Consider the following 23,992-nt stretch of genomic DNA (forward strand, 5'->3'; position numbering starts at 1 on the left):
AGACCCTGATTCTGATCACCTCGGCCCTAGGGCACTTACTGAAAGGGAGTGGAGGAGTCTCAGGTTAGTGCGAGGCTGGAGAATCTGGCAACCTGCAGAGACAAGGAAGCCCCAGGACAGGCAGGCTGCCGCACGTGAGCTCCCGCTGTGGTCAGGGTGGGGGACAATCCTGGGACCGCTTCTAGTGGAGAAGAGGCAGTCCCTCAAAAGCAAACCAGCTGCTATTAGGGATAGTGGATGCTGGGCTGAAGGATGAGCGTAGCTAAAGGCTCATCAGGAGCCAAGCCATAAAATAGGACTGTGTGCTCTTTCTTCCTCAGGGCCATACTTGGCTGAAAGACGATGAAGCAACTCACTGTAAGCAGTGTGAAAAGGAGTTCTCCATCTCCCGGAGAAAGGTATGTGGGGTAGCCCTCCACTTGCTCGCCCGGGGACTAAGTCGGTACCTTGCCTGGGCCCTGGTTCTGGAGAAGGCCCGTAGGACTAGGCCCGCCGCATTGGGTTCATGCTCACTGGTCTGCTGGCAGATGACTTCCCAGGCTGCCCCCCTTCAGGGACCTCAGCCCATTAGCACAGGCCTTGTCTCCACCACAGTCCTGTCAGTAATTTGGGAGTTGGGGCTGCTTGTTTGCAGTGGTCTAGGTGTGTGTCTATAAGCTGAAAATTCTTTGAGAGCAATAGGACCAAAATCTGGCCTAGTTAGGCAAAAGCAGAATCTATGGGGAACCTACGGGCACTTATCTTACGACAGGCATCCAGGTGGCAATCTGGGCAGGGCACTTGCGTCCAGTGAATCTGCCTCTCCCTGTGTAGCCCACCTTCAGTTTCCAGGAACACGTGGTCTTGGGCCCAGCCTTCAGTCCAAGGTTGACCAGGCCTTGATTGACCAGTTGGGCAGGGCAAGATACAGATGCCACACAAAATAGAGCCTTTATTAAAGGACTTCTCATGAGTGGCTTGGAGAAGGCAATGGCACCCCACTCCAGTTCGCTTGCCTGGAAAATCCCATGGACGGAGGAGCCTGGTAGGCTGCAGTCCACGGGGTCGCTGAGAGTCAGACACGACTGAGCAACTTCACTTTCACTTTTCATTTTCATGCATTGGAGAAGGAAATGGCAACCCACTCCAGTGTTCTTACCTGGAGAATCCCAGGGATGGGGGAGCCTGGTGGGCTGCAGTCTCTGGGGTCGCACAGAGTCGGACACGACTGAAGCGACTTAGCAGCAGCAGCATGAGTGGCTGGCTAAAGAAGCCTTGGGTCACCACCGTGGAATGCAGCGATTATAGGGAACATACCCAGGCACTTGAAGTATCATTGACTACCAACTCACTGAGAGTTGTCAAGTCCAATAAACACCAAGAAAAAGAACCTACTCATGCCATTGGACACCCCCTCCAACTCTGGAGGAGGAATTTTAGCGTATTAAACTTTTAAAGGTTGGTCAGCTAGAGTGGGTGTGCAGGCCCAGGCAGCACAGCAGAGTCGGTAACTGCCGCTTTTCACCCTCTAGCACCACTGCCGGAACTGTGGCCACATCTTCTGCAACGCGTGCTCCAGTAATGAGCTGGCCCTGCCCTCCTACCCCAGACCAGTCCGTGTGTGCGACAGCTGCCACACCCTGCTCCTGCAGCGGTGCTCCTCCTCCACCAGCTCCTAAGGCAGGGGCCTCAGCAGGGCCTGCTTTCTAGACCAGTTGCCAGCCTATCTTCATGTCTGCGGGCAGCCTCAGAACAGTGCCAAACTCTCTGGGTCTTGAGTTGGTCCGGGACTTGGAAGGTTGGTTCCCAAGCTGAGCTGCTGGCCCTCTGGAACGCAGCACGCAGGACTGGAAGCTGCACCTGCCTCTCCTTCCCAAGCTGTACGGAATCAACTCCTCTGGATTGAAATTCTCACTTGACACCACTGGCTTTGGTTCAGATACAACTTCATGATTTTGCTATCATCGTTTTTCAATTTCCAAAGAATTAACCTCTTTTGCAACAGCCCAACTAGTTGTAGTGATCAGGTCCTTTTCCTCGCTCCCACCCCAGCCTGCTTTCCCCTGCTTGAGAGTCAAGAATTCACACCCTTGTGAATATCCATCATTAGCCCTGCAATAAAACTGTTTATTTTTCATTCTGGTATAAATAATGAAGCTTATGTCAGCTTCACAGGATGCCCAGAACAAGCCCCATTTCAGGACTAGAGGCCCTCAGTGAGGGTGGCTGCATCTGAGGTAGAGGCCTGAACTTGCTGGGTTCTGGGGTGCAGGCTGCTGCCCAGATGAATAAAGGACAAGCTGAGCTGTTAAAGTTCAACAGGCCTAGAGGAAGTATCTCACCAAAGCTTACAATGTATTCCCTTCTCTAATAGGGAGTTAGTGTAGTTAATTACAGATGGAGGCACCCATAGAAAAACACCTGCCAGGCAGTCATTTGGGATTTCAAGGTACACACACACACACACCCGAAACTTCCCTCCACCAGTTAATGGCCTTGAGTATTCAGGTTACAGAAGTTTAACAAGTACTGTAAGACAATCAGACAGGTCAGCCCACCTGTATGCAAGGCCTCTTTCCAGTGCCCGAGTCCATCTCCCACCAGTGTTCTGACCTTGGCTTTCCAGCCTCTGCTTGAGAGCCTGGCTCTCTCTTCCTTCTGTACTCTGTCCTAGCACAAGGCACACCCACAGCCTAGCTGATTCCACATCTGCTCATCTAAATACACCGTTATGGATGGGAAACATGGAAGATTCAGTGACGTTAGGTCCCAGATCTGTGTGACCAGCCTCCAAAACCGTGTGCCCTGCTTCAAAGCTACATTCACTCCCAAGTGCAGATTTTTTAGTCCTATTTAAGGAAGCACATGGCAGCAAAAAGAGACTTTCTCCTCTTCCCTAACCTAATCTGAGCAGCTTTCTTAACCTCATTCAGGGCCCAACGTTCCCAAAGTTTACATACCACACTTCCCCCAGCTGGTCTAGCATTAGATCTGTGCACTGTGCCTGATTTTTACTCCAACTTTTTGAGGAGCCTTAGGTTAAGTCACTTCTGAGCCTGTCTCATCTGCACACAGGAGGGGAACAGGATACCTCCCTGCTTCAAGACAGTTCTGACCGTTCTCACCACTACTGCACTTTATCATCCTGATTTCTTCTAAAACCTGACCCTGCCCCCATGCCCCAAGCACTATTCACAAAGGATGCTTGCGCTGGATACCAAACATCTAGCTGCATGGAAAAGAATTTAAGACATCCATTGTGTAACTGAACTTTGGAACCCTGAGTTTCTGGTTTGGCAAACTTCCCCTTACTTGGGCAAACAACTAGGGACAGATAAAAGGCAGTGTTTCTCCAGCTTAAATACCGATTGCGGAGGGGTAAGGGTCATGATAAATGACAACTCTGACCATTCCCAACAAACTCCCAGGTGAGGATGCTGGTCCATGGAGTATACAGTGTTCCAAAGAAACACAACGTTTCTAGGTATTTTTTCAAGTTTCAACAAAGATGTTCCTTGTTAAAAAACCAAAAACTAAAGGGCTAGGGAAGATGAAGAACACTCTCCTTGTGCCTGATTTCCCCAGACACAGACCAAGTAAAGATCTCAAGGGCATTACTAGGTTTAGAACAGTGCATCCCCAGAAAATTCTCTCCAAGCCTGCAGAAGACAATTTATAAAACATTAGAATACTTCTGTATCCCCAACCCAACTGAAGGTATGCACCCAGTTTTCAGATCATGTGGAAGGGCAAGAGGATACGCAGAGTACTTCAGTGTATCCTCGTGCAGCGCTGCCCAACTGCAGTCTTCAAGAAGTGCTATCATTCTAAGCAGTTTTTCTACATTCACCATACTAACCACACCCCTTCAGCACTGTCAGCAAATAAAAATGGCTTTGAACAGCACAAGCCTATGTTCACAGCTCCAATTCTGAATTCCAGCCTCCATGCAGCAAACTTAATTTATATAGAGGGATGATGAATGAGTGGCAATTCCCGATTACCAGTGTTGTGTCTGAAGGTAATTCTAGAACTGTACCTGTATTGCTTACTACCTTCCTAGCAAATGCCATTGAGTTTTACCTACGATAAAGATTTCAAATAGAGTTAAAACTAATCATTTGTTCTCAGAAGTACTTGATAGCTTTATACTTTTATAAATTATAAAGTAATAATTTTGCTCCTAAGCAGACTGGATCTTGAGGAACGAAGCAAAAACAAAAGACTGAATCTCATTTCAAAGTCCTCTATGAGCTAGCTCCTTCTAGAAGGAGCAAAATTCAAAAGATGCCACAAGATTGCCTCTGGCACTTCCTCAGCCATGCTCAAAGGCTTCCACAGACAAGCACAGCATAACAGAGGACACTTCTGCCTCCCCCTTGGCCTTATGCACGTGCTTAGCAAGGCAAAGGCAATTCAGATCACATCCTGTGCAGCCAGGCCAAACATACAGACCTTCCACAGGACCCCAAAGCTTAATTTACCTTCAGTTGTACTGGAAGGAAAAGTCTGAAGACATCTACACAACAGCCACAACTGCCAAGCCTGTCCGCCACAACCAGAGATGCAGGGCACTGTTCACCTACGCCCCAGGCAACAAGAAAACACCAACAAACAGTCCACAGGACACTGAAGCACAGACCAGACAAAGTGCAGTTTCTAAAAGGAAGATTTATTCGACAAGGTTCACTTAGCGCAATACACCTAAAAGGAAAATCACAATACAATGAAAAATTTAAATCAAGGCCTCAGAATTTCATACAAACACCAAGACCAAAATCCTGAAGTATTGGTATTGCATGTCAAATGTCCCCCATTAACTTAAAAAAAAAAAGTTTAAACTTACGTGCCATAGAGGTTATTAAATGAAACTAGAATTAACAAACATGCCAAATGTTTCACTTTTAATTGTAGACACAGCTCCTATATTGAGTTTTACAAAAAAAAGCATGTCTTTCAACATGCATCCAGACAGTGTTCAATGTAATGTGATGTAAGAGCAACATTTAACATAATTCAACTGCTTTAACCTAAATACACTTACTGCTTAAGTACATCCTACAATAGAACTAACTTGAGAAAAGCTGAAAATTATTTAACAGTAATAGTTTACTCAACCTAGTTGTTACATCCTAGATGAATGTGTGTTCAAAAATACTGAACCTTAAGTCTTTAAAACAATCCTGATTTCCACTTAGAGTAAGCATAAATCACAAGCTTGTATTGCAAAACTGTTAAAACTTAAGTTTTTCTTTTAAAAAATGTTGACCAAGAGTCAGTGATCAGGATCAATTACATTCCCCATCCACCACTCATACTGGACATGCTAGACATCCCTCCCATTCCGTTCACTCCCATAGATGTTCGGCTTCCACTACTGTAGTAGCTGCTGTTCACTGCTCCTTGGCTGCCTGCAAAGAGATCAATTTGACAAGTCAGGAGAAGTATCAGATTAGCAGTCAACTAAAATATAGCATTCCAAAAAAAAGTTAAAAAAGTATACGAGTACAAATGGCTGCTGTCCAAGTGGCGAGAAGCATGTTTGGGAAAAGGGACTCCCGACTCCAAACAAGTCTCAATAAACCCCTTTTCTCTGCAGTACCAACTTGCCAGACTCTTGTGCTACCATTTATTTGGATGCTTCAGGATCAACGTTGAAAAAAGTTTAAAGGAAAACTAGTGTTTTTCAAAAATTGCAAAATTACTTCATGTTGTTTTTAAAGCTAAACAAAGCATTTTAAAAAAAATTTACCGTAAACATTCACAATGTGTCCATCGAATGGCATGTATGAATAGGGAGCACAGGGGCAATCTCTTGCTTTTCCTATTCATGGTGGGCAGTAAGTGAGACAACAAGGTTGGACTAAAGGCAACTCACTGTGCCCAAGATGGCAGCCTCCATGGAGTTAAGTAAGAGCCATTGACTGCTATAGAAAGTGTTATGACAACATATCAGTATTTGCTATTGGGAATTTAAATTATATTTTTTGAGAAAATATTTACCTATGCAATGTTTGATTGAAAATCACTGGAGTTTTCCTGTAAAACTTGGTCTGCAAAAGGATTTTGTAGGGTAAGACTATAATACCAAAATCACCATTCTTTAGACCAACTGAAAAAATTAATTAATAAAACCAATCCTAGGTTAACTGACTAGTAAATACGGTCTTGAACCCAACCACCATTCTAAATTTTCCCTCCATCTAACATGGATTTACTGCTAACAAAAAGACAGAAAAAGAGAACGACTTTAATGTTTTAACAAACGGAGGCAGATGTTTTCTGGCTCGACATTATTCAAAATTGCAATATTGACTATTTTGAATTCACAGAATACTTCCCCCTCCCAATGATTGATTCTGAAAATTAAACTATTTGAATATTTATATTAGGATCAAGAACATACATTTAATAACCCAATTTTACCAAAAAAGGAGCCTGAACATTCCCAACTAAAGAAACCTGCCTGAAACATTCTAAGTGTATTAAAAAAAAACACTTACCGTATCCACTCATGCTGCTCTGGCCACCATAGCCGCCTCCATAACCACCACTCAGCTGCTGGCTAGCCGGGCCACCGTAACTGGACTGGTTTGCTGTTAAGTTAAGACAACATTAGAACCCTGTTTCTTATGTAATGTGGTACCTGGTGGTACCCGGCTTGTAATTCTAAATCTATTATTTTCCAGTCTTGATCTTAGTATCACTAGAGCCTGCTGTACCACCTTCTGCCTATTGCCTATGACCAGACTACCTCTCTATCCATCATATAAGCTAGTCAAACACTTAAAAACCACAAGGCCAAAAGTATACATATCAGCAGGACTGAATCCACATTTCCTTAAGTAGAGGCATTTTGACAACACCTTATGAAACTGCTTAATTGGATTTAATGGGATTTCCCCCCATGATTACATATAATAAGGGTGTTTCAATACACAGGTATCACTGAACACCTAATTATGCCCAACCATGTGTTTTGATCCTGTGCTTTTTCGCTAATTATTTAGGCTTATACTTCATAATTACAATTCAACTAATTTCTTTCTACAGTCCCCTCCCCCAAAAGTTCTTCAAACCAACTTATCTATTCTAAGCATTTTATGTAACTCACAGACATTTAAAACATACTATTCAAATAAAAACTTTTCTTTGCCTAAATTTTGCTAAACCCCTTATATATAAATTAACTTAACTTATATAAATTGACTTATACAGATATAAATGTTTTGGTTTTTAAAAAAACTAACGATATTTACACAAGCCCATGCCTCCCATCATTTGGCTACCATAAGCACCACCGCTTGCTCCTGCTGTAGAATTCAAGAAGAGTTCTACATATCTGTGTTCTGAAATGAGAGAAAAGGCATACAAGGTTAGCTTAAAAAAAAGACACTAAAGTGATATTTACACAAACCCATGCCTCCTAGCATTTGGCTACCGTAAGCACCACCGCTTGCTCCTGCTGTAGAATTCAAGAAGAGTTCTACATATCTGTGTTCTGAAATGAGAAAAAAGAAAGTTTGAAAATGCTTGTTGGTTAAAGAAAAATAAGCTCTTTTTAAGTTCTTTTAAGTAGATCTGTGAACTTACTACTTTTACTAAAAAAAATCCTAGCTGTTTGTTCTCAGGTGATTTACTTCATGCAGGTTTTAAAAAGCAGTCAAGCATTCATCTAAGTAGCTTAAGTCTGTCAATCAAGCATATACCTTAAGTCAGTGTTCTTAGCAAATTAACTTATCAAATTCGTTTTAGTCACAGCAACCCAAGAACTTTTTAAAGATCCACAGAACCCTATCACTGGATTAAAAAATTTTCACATCCTCAGTATTCCTCTATTATAATCATTAGTCACACAACTATCTGTAAAGAGACCCCCAAATCCTTAAATCACACTTACGCATGTTTGCTTTGTCTTTCGACATAGCTGCCACAGCATCTTCATGAGTTGCAAACTCGACATCTGCTTCACCAGTTACTCTGCCATCAGGACCAATTTCAATATGTACTCTCACAGGGTTGAGTGGTGAAAAAAACTAAATACAAGGTATTTCAAAGAATCAAAATCAAACCTTGTTATAAGAAACAAAATTTTAACATGCTGCTTCACTTAAGTAGAACCACCACCATGTTTTTACTGCTATATTGAAATAGACAATGTCTCAACCTATCCTCCACTTACATTTTTTTTTCTCCACTTACATTATAAATGTCATTCTCAGTAGCTCTGTAAGGCAATCCCCGCATGTGTACACAGTGTCCTGTTGTGCTCTGGAAAGTAGAGCCACCATCCCCGTATCTGTGATCAGACATTCCTGAAAAACAGTAATTGAGGTCTAGATGAACAAGAGTGTAAGTATCCCTCAGAAAAGAAATTCAATTCTTACCTTACCTCTTCCGAATCTATCTGACCCAAATCCATAGCCATCATTATAGCCATTATAATCATCATAGCCTCCATAACCTGAAAAGACAAAAAGTACTATCACTACATGAAAACACTCACAAAGAACAGACCTCACGACATGTGCACAGCCTACATACCTCCACCATAAGCACCACGCCTCATCCTTTCAAAGCCAGCCCCTCGTCCAATGCTGTTATACCCTCTGCCAGCCCCAGGTCTGTCATAGGGACCTGGTCGCTGCATGGCCATAAGTTTTCGTGGTGGATCATAGTGAGTTCTAACTTCAGCTCGACTGCTCTTAAAGATTTCGATATACCTAAAGCATTGTTCGTGAGGAAGGGAGGTGGGGAAGGGAGAGAAAACATTAGTTCATTTCATACAGGTATTTAGTTACACAAGAAAACAATGAAGTCATAGCCATGAAACTGACTAATATTTAAAGCCAGATTTCTTATATTTGCATAGGCAATGACCAGAAATTCACTCGATTTTAAGATTTAATGTAAACTTTATAGGAGAAAAATGTCCTCCTCTGAGGCAGAGCGCCCAACCTTAGGGGTAGAGAGGAGTACTGTAAATGTCTTAGGAGGGAAAGAATTCCACTCAACTTTCAACATTTCATGTCTTAAATCCATTGGCATCATGTATAGCAAGTGGGCTAAAAAGCCAGCCTCCACCAACAGTCTAGCCCACACTACACATCTCCTTCCGCCAATAAATTCCCCAGCCTATGCTTTTAGTAGGAATCAGCATAGGTAAGCGCATGCTTCAATGAAAAATAGTCACAAGCAAAGAGAATAAAACCTTTTGTGACAATTTCTTGAAAGCTATGCTTATTAATACATATGCAGAATATTTATACAGCAAGAAAAAGTTTGTTGCATTTCAACTTTAAAAACAAGATCAGAAAGTATCACATTTTCTTATGGTAATATTAATTTACTAGGTGGGTGTTATTACAGCTAAAGCCAGGTTTGCATTAACATTTTTAAAACCATAGTCTCTCAACTCCACTGACTGGGGTTACTTAGGAGTCTTACAAAATTGTGAAGGAGATCAAATTAACTGGGGACAATTTTAAAATCTAGAATTTAATCTGAAAGTACTATCGGACTTTTGACACTGGAAAAGTTTGAAAATTGTGGCAAAATATCAAATAGACTATGAAATCAGATTTTTTTCCCTTGATTCTAAGCAGAGAGAATATGGATTTAATTATTTACCATAAGAAAAGTGACAAATCCAACCAACCATCCATCCCCACCTGTGCCCTATTCTTTCCTTGTGTTTCTTTAGAGCCTTTTCAGCTATTTCCTGTGAAGCAAACTGCACGAAGGCCTCCCCCGTACTCCTCCCCTGGAAGTCCACCGGCAATGTTATCCCATTTGGCACGATTTCCAACCCTTCAACCCAAGGACAAATAACCCCAGTAGGGGGGCAATATTAACATCACAAGCCCAGAAATGATTCTTCTTATAGCTTTAAATAAACCAGAATTTTAACTTTAGGTGAATGGTATGCTTTCAACAAGTACTCTTTAAAAAAGCATTGCAGTAATATGAAGTTCCATTATTACAAACTATAACTCAATTCTTAACACATCCCATGACATGGTATACAAGAAAACACTTTGAACACAGGATGCATTAAGAATTCAACAATTAAGAACACTTATTTATCTATGCAACTTAATGTTGAATTATACAAGAATTATACACATTTTCAAGCATTAAACACAATAGTTTTGCTAAATTCAAAGATACACCTTTTACCTAATTTCATATTTTTCAATGTTTTAAAGTTAGTGGAACTTCAGTTTTTAAAAAATTACATATTTAAACATTTTATATACAAATTGAAACATTGCTTAGTCATACAATTGACAAACATACAATCTAAGCTTTCAACAAACAACTGATCTAACACAGCACAATCATGCACTCTTATTCTCTAACAGTAGTATGATTCACTTCTGGAAATTCCGTCTATGAAAAATCCTTTCCGTGGATACATTCCCAAGCTTACAAAAAGGACTTAAAGCACTTTCCTAGAAGATATGAAATTATGTTCATATTTAACGATGTTGACAGATAGCATTCAATTCTCACCAATTTAGACAAAAACAGTAAAAATAGACTTGATTTCAAAAATTCTGGCAAAACATTAGGACTTGATACATATCTAATAGTCAAAATTTTAATACATACTACACTAAACCATGAAAGGATTTGTTAATTCCAATTTATAACATCATGAATATTAAGCAACAATATTTAAAATATATGCTCTAACATTCTGCTAAACATTCAAATACTTTAGGCCCAAAACAATTTCAAAACAGTTTCTGTACTTCAGATACTAAGACTACATTCAACCTACACTTCCTTTCAGTAAGTTTAATTCCCTGGCTAAAACTAATTGTTGCCCTATTTTTTCTTGCGTAAACAGAATGAGATCATTAGAGACATTTCTGGCCCCAGGACCTACTGTGTCTTACAATATAGACACCTGCCATAAATTACAACAGCCTAACATACTAATCTCATGTTAAGGGATCTTACCTTTAACGTGAAGCATTTTGCTGAACAGCAATGTGAGGAAAGTAGTTAAGTTGTTGAGGACAATCCTCAAAGATCTACTCTGAACTACAATACTAAATATAAGCAAAGTTAGCATTTTGGAAATAATTAATCCACCTTTAAGATGGGCTTAAATTATTTGACGGTCTCCAGGAAGAAGAAAACATCTGCATATATTCACAACCTATTTAAATATCTAAGCTTCTCAACTTTTAAGTCTATTCAATCACGTTGCCAGCTGCTAGCCAGAACTCACTGCTCAACAACAAACACGACTACATACCTGAGAAGAACTGAACAATTTCTTCCTTGCTACATCCAAAGGGGAGTCCTCTAAGCCGTACAAAGCCATCATTGGCCGTGTCAGGACTATTTGGACCAGTATGCTTCAACACCCAATCCATTTCAACGTTGTTTGACTTGAATACTGAAAGAGGTGCTTAGAATTAGTCAACTTCGGAAAGTTACAGAACAATGTTCAGACTTCCTGGGTCTTTAGATAATCTAGGAAGAGCTGCCATAAACTCTTAGATGACCATTTCCATGCGGTCAAATACCTAAAATTCAGAAGGGGTAAGATAGATTTCTATTTGTTTAATGTTTTATTTACTGTTACTAGGGCAACGTAAATCAAACCTTCAACATATCTGTGTCCCATAGTTTCTCTGTCTTTTTTCAGGGCCAATTTGACTTCATCTTCTGATTCAAGTTCAACAAAAGCCTCGCCACTCGGTCTGCCTTCTCTGGTGTAGATGAAACGAATACCTTGAGCCCCATTTTGAATTTTGCAGTCTGGAAAGAAAACAACCGTTAATACAGAATTTAAAACGAAAAACCACCTCTGGGTGATACAGATAAAATGCCTATACATAGCCCCATTACAAAGGAAATCATTTGCAAAATCTAGAATGAGCAACATGATTACTAACTCCTAAGGTGTCTTACTAATTAAGCAGTTTTCCTCTCACGACCAAACTTTCTTATTCCCGTAAACACACTCCCAATCCATCAAGAAAATCCAATATTCAAAGCAGTTTCTTACCGAACTTATCTCCAACTCATTACTTGTGTGTGTCCATTAAACATACTTTTAATAACTCCTCAGCAAATTTTTCAATCTGGAGTTTGTGATTTTATGGTCTTTTCTGAATACACTTGGTTTGGACTTTTGATTCGGGGTGTTTGACAGGTTTACCTTACTAGAAGCAACATCAGTTTCTTGTTCAAATCCGAACTGCAGGGCCAATACTCACCTGAAAGGGGATCAATGTTACCAAGCTAAAATGCTCCAAAGGCACAGCTGAAGCCAAACCCAGTCTTGCTCACTGCAAGGTGGCTTCCAATGTACTTGCTTCTTGTTTTACAGGTCGTTTTCCGTTACATACACTGAATTCAGATAGTAAGTCAATACTACAAATATCCTTCCAACCTGTAAATTTCTTCCAAATATTATCTTTCAGTCTAATCTTACACTAATAATGAGAACACGGGCATTTGGCAGACATTCAAGGAAACTTACATACTGGAAAAAAGCTACATAGGCAAGAAAACTTTCCCGAGTTTCAGTGCCCTGGACTGTAAAGCGAGCCGGACCAGAACTCTTCAACTACCAAATCCCAATTAGGAAAACTGTCTTAAACTAAAAAATGATATTTTCTTTTTCCGAAACAGAATGCCCCTTTTCAAATCAATACCCAAATTTGAAAAGTGTTAGCAGTTTAAATTTGTAAGGTATTTGCTGAGCTACTCGGCAAATTTTTCCAAGATCGCGGGGAAAGTCCGGTCTATTCCCATTTATCCTTTGTAAGAAAAGATATCCACAGAAAAATACTTAAAAAAGATAAGCAAAAATTCCACCAGAGGCCGCATTCCCCCCGAAGAGCGCCAGGCGGGTGGGGCTTTCGCAATTTCCATTGCGTAACCGCAGCCGCCGGCTGGGCGCGCTCGACAGCGGGAACAGCTGCCGCCCGCGCCCCACTAGGGGGCGCCAGGGGCTCGGCCCCGCCGTTGTCGCTGTCGCCTCCTCGCTCGCCCGCCCTGCGGCCCCCGGTGCTTAACTCCAGCCTCCGTTTCAGACTCACCAGAAAAAAACCGCTGCACTTCGTCTGCAGAGCAAGACCAAGGCAAGCCCCGGACCTTCACCACGAACCCCTCACCGCCTTCGGTGCCCAACATCATGGTCTCCTAGTGGGTGCTGGCGTCGAATCAGACTGCAAAACGGGGGACGGCAGTCAGACCTGGAAAAACGTTAAGATGAAACAGCCCTCCGCTCTCGAGACGGCCCGCCTGCCCGCGGAGCCTCAGGAGGGCTCGAGCCCGTGAGGACGTTCCGACCCCAGCGAATGTAACAACGAGTGTCCCACCTGCCAGCAGCCGGACGCCCGAAGCCGCTCTGCGCACCCGGTATCGTGGCCCCCAGCCGAGGGGGAACCCGGCCTAGCGCCAGCGTGGAGGCTAGGAAATGGCGGCGGTCGCTTCCGCTCCGCCTCCTCCGACATCTCACACAATAGAGTCGGCGCGGCCTGCAGGCCTCAGCGGCCCTGCCGCAACTCGGCGAACCATTCCTGGCTCCTAACGGCAGCCCTCACCTTGCCAAAGACCCTCACGCGCTACACAGACCTAGGGGCAAGCAATCCTCGCAAAACCGACAGCCTCGGGGGACGCTGGGTGGGAAACACCGAACAACAAAACGCTCACCTGCAAACACAACTTCGGCGCGGCTGAGACGAAATGGCTAGTGGGCGCCTGCGCAACCTAAATAAGGCCCTTTGAACAAGCTCTGCGCACGCGCAGCCAGGTACCCGCCCCGCCCTCTTGCGTCACACAGAGCTCGGACGCATGCGTGGTTTTACGGGCCGGCCCCCTCCGGCCAGCTAATTATTATTCGCATGCGTATTTGGATCAGCCCCACCCACCTCCTTAACCCCACTAGGCTGTTTTGCGCCTGCGCCTTACCGCGATTAGCGCGCCTTAACGGTTTTAGCGTCTGGCGCATGCGTTTTCCTTCAAACTGCTCTCGACTTACCCTTCAGAAGGGGGAGGGGAATGGCGGCGGCCAGTTCTTTGTAGGACCTATATGAGAGTTTCGGGCTCAGGGTTGTGATGAGGTGTCCCTAGCGTGTTATCCGCAGTCCTGCCCGACGTGAGGTGCAGAGGCTCCCAGCCCTCGCGCCGTCAGTACTCCTCTCCTCCCTAGAGCCAGTCCATGACCAACCGGGCGCTGCGGAACGGCATACTCCTGCGCCCGAAGCCACCTCCGCGGTAGCCGGAGCGCATCCAAGGCCTGCGCGCTGCCACTGCCCCTTACCTGCCGCCGTTGGGCCTGGGGCTTGGACCCACGCGGGGTCTCCGTGCCCGTGCCTTAGTCCCGTACCCCGCTTTTGCCCTAACGAACTCCCACCCTGCGACCCCTGCTTCCTCGCCTCGGGTCAGCCAGCCGGAGGCTCGCACGAGAGTGGGGCGGCGGATGCCGCGTGCCGCCGCGCCTCGTGAGCGTAGGTTGAGCCGCCGGTGCGCGCCCGACTCCCCTGTCTCGAGCAGGCTCCCGCTTAATTCTCCCAAAGCGAAGCAGATAACCGTTATGGCTCCCCCCCAGGTGGGTCACCCCGTGTGCTCATAAAACCCTAGTGATGTTTGAGACTAGTGGATAATCCCAGGTTTCCTGCAGCACTGCAGAAACTGGGACCATTCCTGTTGCCTCCCAGTCGTCCCCTTGTCTGATCCCAGTTGTCCTCAAGCCAGGGGTAACACAGCACGGGTCTGTCTTGAGTACCACCATGGGCAGATACAAGTAAAACATGGTTTCACGCCTGCAGTGGTGTAGAAGCCACATCCAGTTTTGGGGGGGTTTGTGTTTGATTTTTTTTTTTTTTTTCCTTAAAATCTTCAGTTTTGAGACAGGACAGGAGTCTTACAGATACACATGGAAAAGCAATCCATGATCACAGTTGAAAGCGAAGACAATGTAGTAGTCAAAAGTTTTTATGCCTGTCAGCTAGCTAATGCTGAAGCTCTGAGTATGCCATGTTGCAGGCCTCAAAGGAATGGTAATGTGTATTCCTCTCCTTCCTCTGCCTCTCCTTCAACAGAATCCACACAACCTCATAATCCTTCTCGAGGGCAGCCATGTCCTCACGGGCCTCAGAAAACTCTCCCTCCTCCATGCCCTCACCCACGTACCAGTGAACCAAGACATGCTTGGCATGCCTCAGGTCAAACCTGTGGTCCAGGCGAGCCCAGGCCTCAGTGATGGCTGTGGTGTTGCTCAGCATGCACACAGCCTGCTTTATTTTGGCCAGGTCTCCACCAGGTACCACAGTGGGAGGCTGGTAATGAATGCCAACCTCGAAGCCAGTGGAGCGCCAATCCACAAACTGGATGCTCTGCTTGGTGGCAGTGGCAGCATTAACATCTTTGGGAACAACATCACCACAGTACAACAGGACAGCAAGCCACGTATTTACCATGGTGAGGGTTGCATTTCAGCATCTGGTTGGCTGGCTCAAAGCAAGCATTGGTGATCTCTGCTACAGAAAGCTGTTCAGGGTAGGCTTTCTCAGCAGAGATGACAGATGTGGCCAGAGGGAAGTGGATGCGGGGATAGGGCACCAGGTTGGTCTGGAACTCTGTCCGATCCACATTCAGGGCGCCATCAAACCTCAGGGAAGCAGTGATGCAGGACACTAGCTGGCTAAGAAGGAGGTTAAGATCCACATAGGCTGGGCACTCAGTATCAAGACTTCTAGGACAGCTGTCATGGATGGCCTCACTGTCTCCCATGAAGGCACAATCAGAGGGCTCCAGGGAGGTGTGGGTGGTGAGGATGGAGTTGTAGGGTTCACTTGCAGCTGTGGAAACCTGGGGGGCCTGGTAAATGGAGAACTCCACCTTGGACTTCTTGCCATGATTGACAGAGAGACGTCCCATCAGCAGGGAGGTGAACCCAAAACCAGTTCCTCCACCAAAGCTGTGGAAAACCAAGAAGCCCTGAAGACCTGTGCACTGGTCAGCCAGTTTCCAAATTCGGTCCAAGACAAGGTCAGTGATTTCCTTGCCAGTGGTGTAGTAACTTCGGGCATAGCTATTGGCAGCATCTTCTTTGCCTGTGATGAGCTGCTCAGGGTGGAAGAGCTGGCAGTAGGTGCCAGTGCAAACCTCATCAATGACTCGGTTCCAAGTCTACAAACACTGCTCTGGGCATGTGCTTGCCAGCACCTGTCTCACTGAAGAAGGTGTTGAAGGAGTCCTCTCCCCCAACAGTCTTGTCACTTGGCATCTGGCCATCAGGCTGGATGCCGTGTTCCAGGCAGTAGAGCTCCCGGCAGGCATTGCGGATCTGGACACCTGCCTGGCCAACGCGGATGGAGACGCACTCACACGCGGGGGCTATGGCTTAGCAGGCGCAGGCAACAGAAGTAGACGCCGGTCTTGGCTACCATCCCCAACAAGCTAAGAGTCAAGGTAAGTAACACACTCCGTTTTCCAGTTTTAATGGGTTTGAGAAAACTGAAGAGGAAATGGAATAGAGGAAGAAGATAATCCAAGATAAGGTCACAGCGGTAGGCAAGGCCCAATCCTGAAAGGCCATTTAGGCCTTGACAATGGTGATAACTCCAAATGCGGCAGGCATTGGCAGGTCTTCATCAGGGTATAATAGGACTTGTTTGAAAAGGAAAATTATTGTTGGGTGTGAAGAGGACTCAGATGGGACAAGCATGGTGATGCTGCTTGCCCTCAATTGCAAATGAAGCTAGAGGAGAATAGAGGGCATTTTGGCTGAAGTCACCAAGATATGGGATTCTATGCACATCGGACTGGTACACAGGAGGGCTATTGGCAATATATATTCAAAATCTTTAAAAAATACACATCTTTGGGAGGGGGTTTTGGGGGAGAATGGATACACATATGGCTAAATCCCTCCACTGTTCACCTGAAACTACCACACATTGTTAATCAGCTATATCCTAATACAAAATAAAAAGTTTGAAAGTTTGAAAAAATATATGCATCCCATTTGACCCAAACATTCCATTTCCACTTTTGCACAGTTTAAAATTTACGAGAATGTTCATCACAGCATGAAACAGGTAAATTTTAGGAGCAACCTAAATGTCAAATGGTGTATTGAATAAATTATGGTACAACCTTATCATGCATCATCATCAGGGGCAAAATTGATTCCTGAGTGTGAGGAGGAGAGAATACAACTAAGCTATTACAATGGTTTTTGGCCACAGTACGTAAACAAGAGGTACAGTGTACCTATGCTATAAATATTTCACGTCCGGGAGAAAAAAAAGTTCAGAAAAACTGAGGTATTTAGTAGAATACTTTGCAGTTATTAAAAATGGTGACTAGAAGTACGTTTTTGGAAAGACATTTACAATATTTGTTGAGTGGAAAAAAACCAATGAAACATTATTATGCATTGTTAAGACTTCCCTGGTGGCTCAGATGGTAAAGCATCTGCCTACAATGTGGGAGACCCGGATTCGATCCCTGGGTCAGGAACACGCTCTGGAGAAGGAAATGGCAACCCACTCCAGTACTCTTTCCTGGAAAATCCCATGGATGGAGAAGCCTGGTAGGCTACAGTCCATGGGGTCGCAAAGAGTCGGACACGACTGAGCGACTTCACTTATGAAGCAATAATACAGTATGGCTCAACATCCTGGAAATATAATTATGCACGTGCATAGGAAAGAAACTATACATATATGGAACAGATAGAATCCAAGGTGTTTACAGGGACTTTAGGTGACAGGAGCATGGGTAAGTTTTTTCTTCTTCTCCTATGTATTTTCTCTCTCTCTCTCTTTTTTTGGCCATGCACGGAGCTGTGCACAGACTCTTAGCTCCCCAACCAGGGATTGGGCCCATGCACCCTGCAGTGGGAGTGGAGATTCTTAACCCCTGGACCTCCAGAGAAACCCCTCTTCTCTGCTTTTCAGTTGTCAATACTAAACACATTACTTGTAGCTTTAAAACTTGACCATTTTCTGAGTGGGAAGGATTGAGAATGTTAGGATGTGTTTCCTCCATCCTCCTAATATTGTAGCATCAGCTGCTTCAGAATATGATGGGAACCAGGCAACCCCACTTTGAAGCTGGAAACTGTAAAGATAGGGACTGTGGTTCAGCTGTGAGAACCTAGGTACAGAGTCTCAAGCCCGCTCCAACCCGGTGCAGCGTGGCTCGACCCTTTCATCAGCATAATCATAGTTGTCTTAAATAAGAGTTCCTCCAACATCTGGTGCGGGCTTTGAAACCATCTAAACCACTCTGTGTATTCTGATACATTTGCTTTTTCTACATGCGACAGGAAAACAAAGGGGTCCCCACAGGGAGGCCCAGCGTCCTGGCCAAGGGGAGGGGCTGGCGCTCCTGATGGAGTAAAGTCAGCTTCCGGGGCCACCTGGAAAGGGGATCTTAACATCCTCTCTTCAGGTCACTCAGCATGTCTCCTTTGGGCAGAATGTGACTGCCATTGGTTTTGAACCTTCAAGGTATTGGCCCTGAATATTGAGAATATTCTGATTACTGAATACTGAACATTGAAGCTTCCCACAGCTTCAGCCAGGACACTCACTGTGGTTGAATCCTTCAGCCATGAATTCAAAATGTACTGATGACTAGTCTCTGTTGTTATTGTTTAGTCTCTCAGTTGTGTCCGACTCTTTGCAACCCCATCGACTATAGCCCACCAGGCTCCTCTGTCCTTGGAATTCTCCAGGCAAGGATACTGAGTGGGTTGCCATTTTCTATTCCAAGGGATCTTCCCCAGTCCAGGGATCAAACTTGTCCCCTGCAAGTACCCTGCATTGCAGGCAGATTCTTTACCACTGAGCTGAGCCCAACTAATAACATTACTTACCTTTTATAACGTTTTATTATAATAAAATATACGTAACGTGAAAGTTACCATTTTAAATGTACAATTCAGAGATATTCAGTACATTTACAATGTTGTGCAAATATTTCCACTCTCCATCTATAGAACTTTTTCATCTTCTCCACTGAAATTCTGTACCATGTACATGCTTAATTCCTCAGCCCTTGGTAACCTCTGTTCTACGATCTGTCTCCAGGAATTTGCCTATTACACTACCTGATATAAGCGGAATCATTTTGTGTATGGTTTATTTCACTTAACACTGTTTTCAAGGCCTATGCTTGTCCTCAAGAGTTTTCTTCCTTAAAGCTGAATAACATTCTGTTATGTGTGTGTGTGTATATATATGTATATATATATATATATATATGTATATACTACATTTTGCCTATCCATTAATTCATTCCAGTGTCGGTTCCACCTTTTAGCTATTATAAATAGTGCTGCTTTGAACTTTGATGTGCAACTATCTTTTTGATTTTCTGCTTTCTATTCTTTCAGTCTGTATGGAAAACAGTTTGGCAGTTCTTCAAAAAGTTAAACATAAAATTACCGTATAAAAAAATTACCATATGATTCAGCAATTCCATTCCTAGATTGAGCTATTTGACATCCCTCTCAGCAACACATGGGGCTTCGAAGTCTCTCTTTATTTTCACCAACACTTGCTATTTTCTGAGTTTATTTTTGTTTTTTGACAGTAACCGGCCTAAAGAGTGTGAAGTAGTATTTCACTGTGGTTTCGATTTGTATTTCCCTAAAGTTTAGCGACATTGAGCACTTTTTTCATGTGCTTACTGGCCCTTTGTATATCTCCTTTGGAGAAATGTCTATTCATGTCCTTTGTCCGTGTTTGAATTGGGTTGTTTGGTTTTTCTGTGGTTGAGTTTTAAGGGTTCTTTATATATTCTGGATATTAATCCCCTGTCAGATAATGATTTGCAAATATTTTCTCTCATTCTATGGTTTGCCCCTTACATTTTTGAGTCTTTTTAATTTCATTGTCCCTTTGAAAGTTTCCTTCACCCACTGCTTACTAGCTTTCACATATAGATTCTGTTCATGAATTTATTCACCCAACAAATGTTCCAGTACAATTCCTGTGCCATGCTCTTGGAGGAGCCCTAGAGGCATGATCACAGGAGAAAATATCCCGGTCCTAGGAACTCCCTGTCTAGAGGGGAGACAAGCAAAGATTAATAAATATGCAATTCAGTCCATGCCTATAGTTTGTGCCAAGTGCTGTGCATCATGGAAAGAGCCCCTCATGTAATTTGAGGGATAAGAAAGTTGCTGAGAAAGTGGCACTCAAACTGGGATTTGACAGGTGACCAGGCCTGGTTAGAAGAGGGTGATCTGGCAGAGGGGAGACTTTGAGGGTGGGAGACTCCAAAGCAGGAGTGGCAGCCCCAACGCCAGATGAGCGGGGAGGGGTTCCTTCTACCTTCGGAGGGAAACCACTGAAGGCTCTAGGTGTGCGGTGACACAGTCCAATTTCTGTACTTCCAAGATTAGTCTTACATCTGTGCTGGGAATAATTTCATAAGGAGTCCTCTTTCCTCCCCTACCTCTCCCGACACTCACCACATCCTCCCTTACATCCATAGGCATCGCTTTGGTCATCTGAGGAATACAGTTGATCTCCCTGGCTATACTCTTGGCCTTTGTCTGGTCATTCCCACCACAGGAAGAATGAATTTTTTTTTTTCTCCCTGCCAATAGTTTTTCTGAGATACAATTCACATGCCATACCTTTTTTTTTTTTTTTTTTTAGTTTTTGGCTGCCCTGAGTCTTCGTTGCTTCCCACAGGCTTTGTCTAGTTGCAGCATGCAAGGGCTACTGTCCAGTTGCAATGTGGTGGCTTCTCTTGTTGCAAAGCAATGGTTCGTGGGCTTCAGTAGTTCTGGCCCATGGGCTTAGTTGTCCTGCAGCATGTGAAATCCTCCCAAACCAGGGATCAAACCCATGTTCCCTGCATTAGCAGGCATACTCCCAACTACTGGATCACCTGGGAAGTCCACAATTTTTTAAAACATATATTCACTGAGTTGTCCAACCATCACATTCTAAGTTTAGAACATTTTCATCACCCCATAAAGAAACGCCATGCCCATTATCCAGAGTCATCTTTCAAAACTGCAGATCATATCACATAACTCCCCTGCTTTATATCCTCAGTGGCTCCCACTGCACTTAAGTTGAGTGCAGTTCAGTCGCTCAGTCGTGTCCAACTCTTTGCGACCCCATGAATTGCAGCACGCCAGGCCTCCCTGTCCAGCACCAACTCCCGGAGTTCACTCAGACTCACGTCCATCGAGTCCGTGATGCCATCCAGCCATCTCATCCTCTGTCATCCCCTTCTCCTCTTGCCCCCAATCCCTCCCAGCATCAGAGTCTTTTCCAATGAGTCAACTCTTCGCATGAGGAGGCCAAAGTACTGGAGTTTCAGCTTTAGCATCATTCCTTCCAAAGAAATCCCAGGGCTGATCTCCTTTAGGATGGACTGGTTGGATCTCCTTGCAGTCCAAAGGACTCTCAAGACTCTTCTCCAACACCACAGTTCAAAAGCATCAATTCTTTGGCGCTCAGCCTTCTTCACAGTCCAACTCTCACATCCATACATGACTACTGGAAAAACCATAGCCTTGACTAGACAGACCTTAGTCGGCAAAGTAATGTCTCTGCTTTTGAATATGCTATCTAGGTTGGTCATAACTTTTCTTCCAAGGAGTAAGCATCTTTTAATTTCATGGCTGCAGTCACCATCTGCAGTGATTTTGGAGCCCAAAAAATAAAGTCTGACACTGTTTCCACTGTTTCCCCATCTATTTCCCATGAAGTGATGGGACCGAATGCCATGATCTTCATTCTCTGAATGTTGAGCTTTAAGCCAACTTTTTAACTCGCCGCTTTCACTTTCATCAAGAGGCTTCTTAGATCCTCTTCACTTTCTGCCATAAGGGTGGTGTCATCTGCATATCTGAGGTTATTGATATTTCTCCCGGCAATCTTGATTCCAGCTTGTGTTTCTTCCAGCCCAGCGTTTCTCATGATGTCCTCTGCATATAAGTTAAATAAGCAGGGTGACAATATACAGCCTTGACGTACTCCTTTTCCTATTTGGAACCAGTCTGTTGTTCCATGTGCAGTTCTAACTGTTGCTTCCTGACCTGCATACAGATTTCTCAAGAGGCAGGTCAGGTGGTCTGGTATTCCCATCTCTTTCAGAATTTTCCACAGTTCATTGTGGTCCACACAGTCAAAGGCTTTGGCATAGTCAATAAAGCAGAAATAGATGTTTTTCTGGAACTCTCTTGCTTTTTCCATGATCCCGCAGATGTTGGCAATTTGATCTCCGGTTCCTCTACCTTTTCTAAAACCAGCTTGAACATCAGCAAGTTCACGGTTCACGTATCGCTGAAGCCTGGCTTGGAGAATTTTGAGCATTACTTTACTAGCATGTGAGATGAGTGCAATTGTGTGGTAGTTTGAGCATTCTTTGGCATTGCCTTTCTTTGGGATTGGAATGAAAACTGACCTTTTCCAGTCCTATGGCCAGTGCTGAGTTTTCCAAATTTGCTGGCATCTTGAGTGCAGCACTTTCACAGCATCATCTTTCAGGATTTGAAATAGCTCAACTGGAATTCCATCACCTCCACTAGTTTTGTTCATAGTGATGCTTTCTAAGGACCACTTGACTTCACATTCCAGGATGTCTGGCTCTAGGTGAGTGATCACACCATTGTGATTATCTGGGTGATGAAGATCTTTTTGTACAGTTCTTCCTTGTATTCTTGCCACCTCTTCTTAATATCTTCTGCTTCTGTTAGGTCCATACCATTTCTGTCCTTTATCGAGCCCATCTTTGCATGAAATGTTCCCTTGGTATCTCTGATTTTCTTGAAGAGATCTCTAGTCTTTCCCATTCTGTTCTTTTCCTCTATTTCTTTGCATTGATCGCTGACAACAGACCATTACTCAACCTTAAAAAGCAAGGAAATTCTTACACATGGTGCAACATAGATGACTCTTGAGGACATTGTGATAAGTGAAAAAAGCCGGTCACAAAAGGATAAATACTGTATGATTCTACTTACGTGATGTACTTAGACAAATTCATACAAACAGAAAGTATCGATAGAATGATAGTTAGCAAGGGCTGGGTGGAGGAGGGAGAAATGGAAAGTTGTTGTCTAATGGCTACAGAATTTCAAGGTTGTTTTTAAGTAATTTTATCTATTTAATTTATTTAATGTTGGCTGTGCTTGGGTCTTTGTTGCTGCGCATGGACTTTCTCTAGTCGCAGCAAGCAAGGGCTGCTCTCCAGCTGAAGTGCACCAGTGTCTTTTGTTGCAGAGCACAGGCTCTAGGGTGAGTGGACTTCAGTAGTTGTGGGGCACGGGCTCAGTAGCTGTGGTACCTGGGCTTAATTGTCCCGCAGCATGTGGAATCTTCCAAGAACAGGGATTGAACAGGTGTCCCCTGTGTTGGTAGGTGGATTCTTAACCACTGGATCATCAAGGAAGTCCCAGAATTTCAGCTTTGCAATATGAAAGGAGTTCTGGAAATAGATGGTGGTTACAGTTGCACAAGAAGGTGAATGTACTTCACGCCTCTGAACTATAGATTTTAAAAAGTTAGGATGATAAATTTTACATGTATTTCATCACAATTTTAAAAGAGACAAGAGAAATCTAAGTATTAAATACGTAGTGAAATAGATTATGCAACCCTTACCCAATAGAAGGGCTTCCCTTGTGGCTGAGCTGGTAAAGAACCTGCCTGCAATGTGGGAGACCTGGGTTTGATCCCTGGTTGGGAGGATCCCCTGGAGAATGGAAAGGCTACCTACCCCAGTATTCTTGCCTAGAGAATTCCATGGACTGTATATCCATGGGGTTGCAAAGAGTTGGAGACAATTGAGCAACTTTCACTTTTATCCAATAGAATATCACTGCAGCTATGAAAGGGAAAAAGGAGTATCTATGTATTGCTGAGGCATTACCTGCAGGATAGGTCATTCAGTGAAAAAAGTAAGGGTGTTTGGCTGTAACCCACAGGCCTACAAGCCTTGTAATTGCCCAGCCATGAGCCTAAAGAAAGAGCCCAGCAACAGTGACAGAAACATCAAC

General features: G+C 43.9%; 2 protein-coding genes and 1 pseudogene across 19 annotated transcripts in view; 1 reads left to right on the plus strand and 2 right to left on the minus strand.

Moving 5' to 3' along the window:
• RUFY1 (RUN and FYVE domain containing 1) overlaps window positions 1-2,116 on the plus strand; it is a 69,853-nt gene extending 67,737 nt beyond the window's left edge. For all 4 annotated transcript variants that reach the window (XM_040241385.1, XM_040241384.1, XM_040241383.1 and 1 more), the window contains 2 exons: window positions 321-398; window positions 1,512-2,116. In XM_040241385.1, coding sequence (XP_040097319.1) covers window positions 321-398; window positions 1,512-1,658 — 225 coding nt within the window. In that variant the 3' untranslated portion in view covers window positions 1,659-2,116. The remainder of the gene's footprint in view (window positions 1-320; window positions 399-1,511) is intronic.
• Window positions 2,117-4,630: 2,514 nt separating this feature from the next.
• HNRNPH1 (heterogeneous nuclear ribonucleoprotein H1) lies at window positions 4,631-13,773 on the minus strand. 15 transcript variants are annotated; one of them, XM_040241397.1, is made up of 14 exons: window positions 13,663-13,732; window positions 13,047-13,175; window positions 11,602-11,757; window positions 11,249-11,392; window positions 9,651-9,789; window positions 8,524-8,702; window positions 8,372-8,443; window positions 8,182-8,315; window positions 7,880-8,015; window positions 7,421-7,480; window positions 7,239-7,328; window positions 6,483-6,575; window positions 5,983-6,032; window positions 4,636-5,390 (listed from the first exon to the last, which is right to left on the minus strand). In XM_040241397.1, exons 2-13 carry the CDS (start codon window positions 13,141-13,143, stop codon window positions 5,983-5,985), a joined length of 1,350 nt encoding a protein of 449 aa, XP_040097331.1. In that variant the 5' UTR covers window positions 13,144-13,175; window positions 13,663-13,732; the 3' UTR covers window positions 4,636-5,390. The 15 variants fall into 15 exon arrangements, 14 of the variants coding, with proteins under 14 accessions (XP_040097323.1, XP_040097333.1, XP_040097331.1 ...); XM_040241396.1 differs by having other exon boundaries at window positions 13,047-13,202; XM_040241390.1 differs by lacking the exon at window positions 5,983-6,032 and having other exon boundaries at window positions 4,857-5,390; window positions 13,047-13,202; window positions 13,663-13,773.
• A 1,172-nt stretch (window positions 13,774-14,945) lies between these two features.
• Window positions 14,946-16,396, minus strand: LOC120864360 (annotated as a pseudogene).
• Window positions 16,397-23,992: the final 7,596 nt, after the last annotated feature.

This window comes from Oryx dammah, unplaced genomic scaffold (genome assembly GCF_014754425.2).
Source record: "Oryx dammah isolate SB20612 unplaced genomic scaffold, SCBI_Odam_1.1 HiC_scaffold_5, whole genome shotgun sequence".
NCBI lineage: Eukaryota > Metazoa > Chordata > Mammalia > Artiodactyla > Bovidae > Oryx > Oryx dammah.

Bases quoted from the DNA above. Each gene is read 5' to 3' on its own strand.
- HNRNPH1 (XM_040241389.1), bottom strand. From the start codon at position 11,884: ATGTTGCTCATTCTAGATTTTGCAAATGATTTCCTTTGTAATGGGGCT. The intron at 8,703-9,650 runs GTGGGGATGGAT...ACAATGCTTTAG, and splicing joins AAGGAAAGAATAGGGCACAG to GTATATCGAAATCTTTAAGA. The intron at 5,391-6,482 runs GTAAGTGTTTTT...ATCTCTTTGCAG, and splicing joins GAGCAGCATGAGTGGATACG to GCAGCCAAGGAGCAGTGAAC.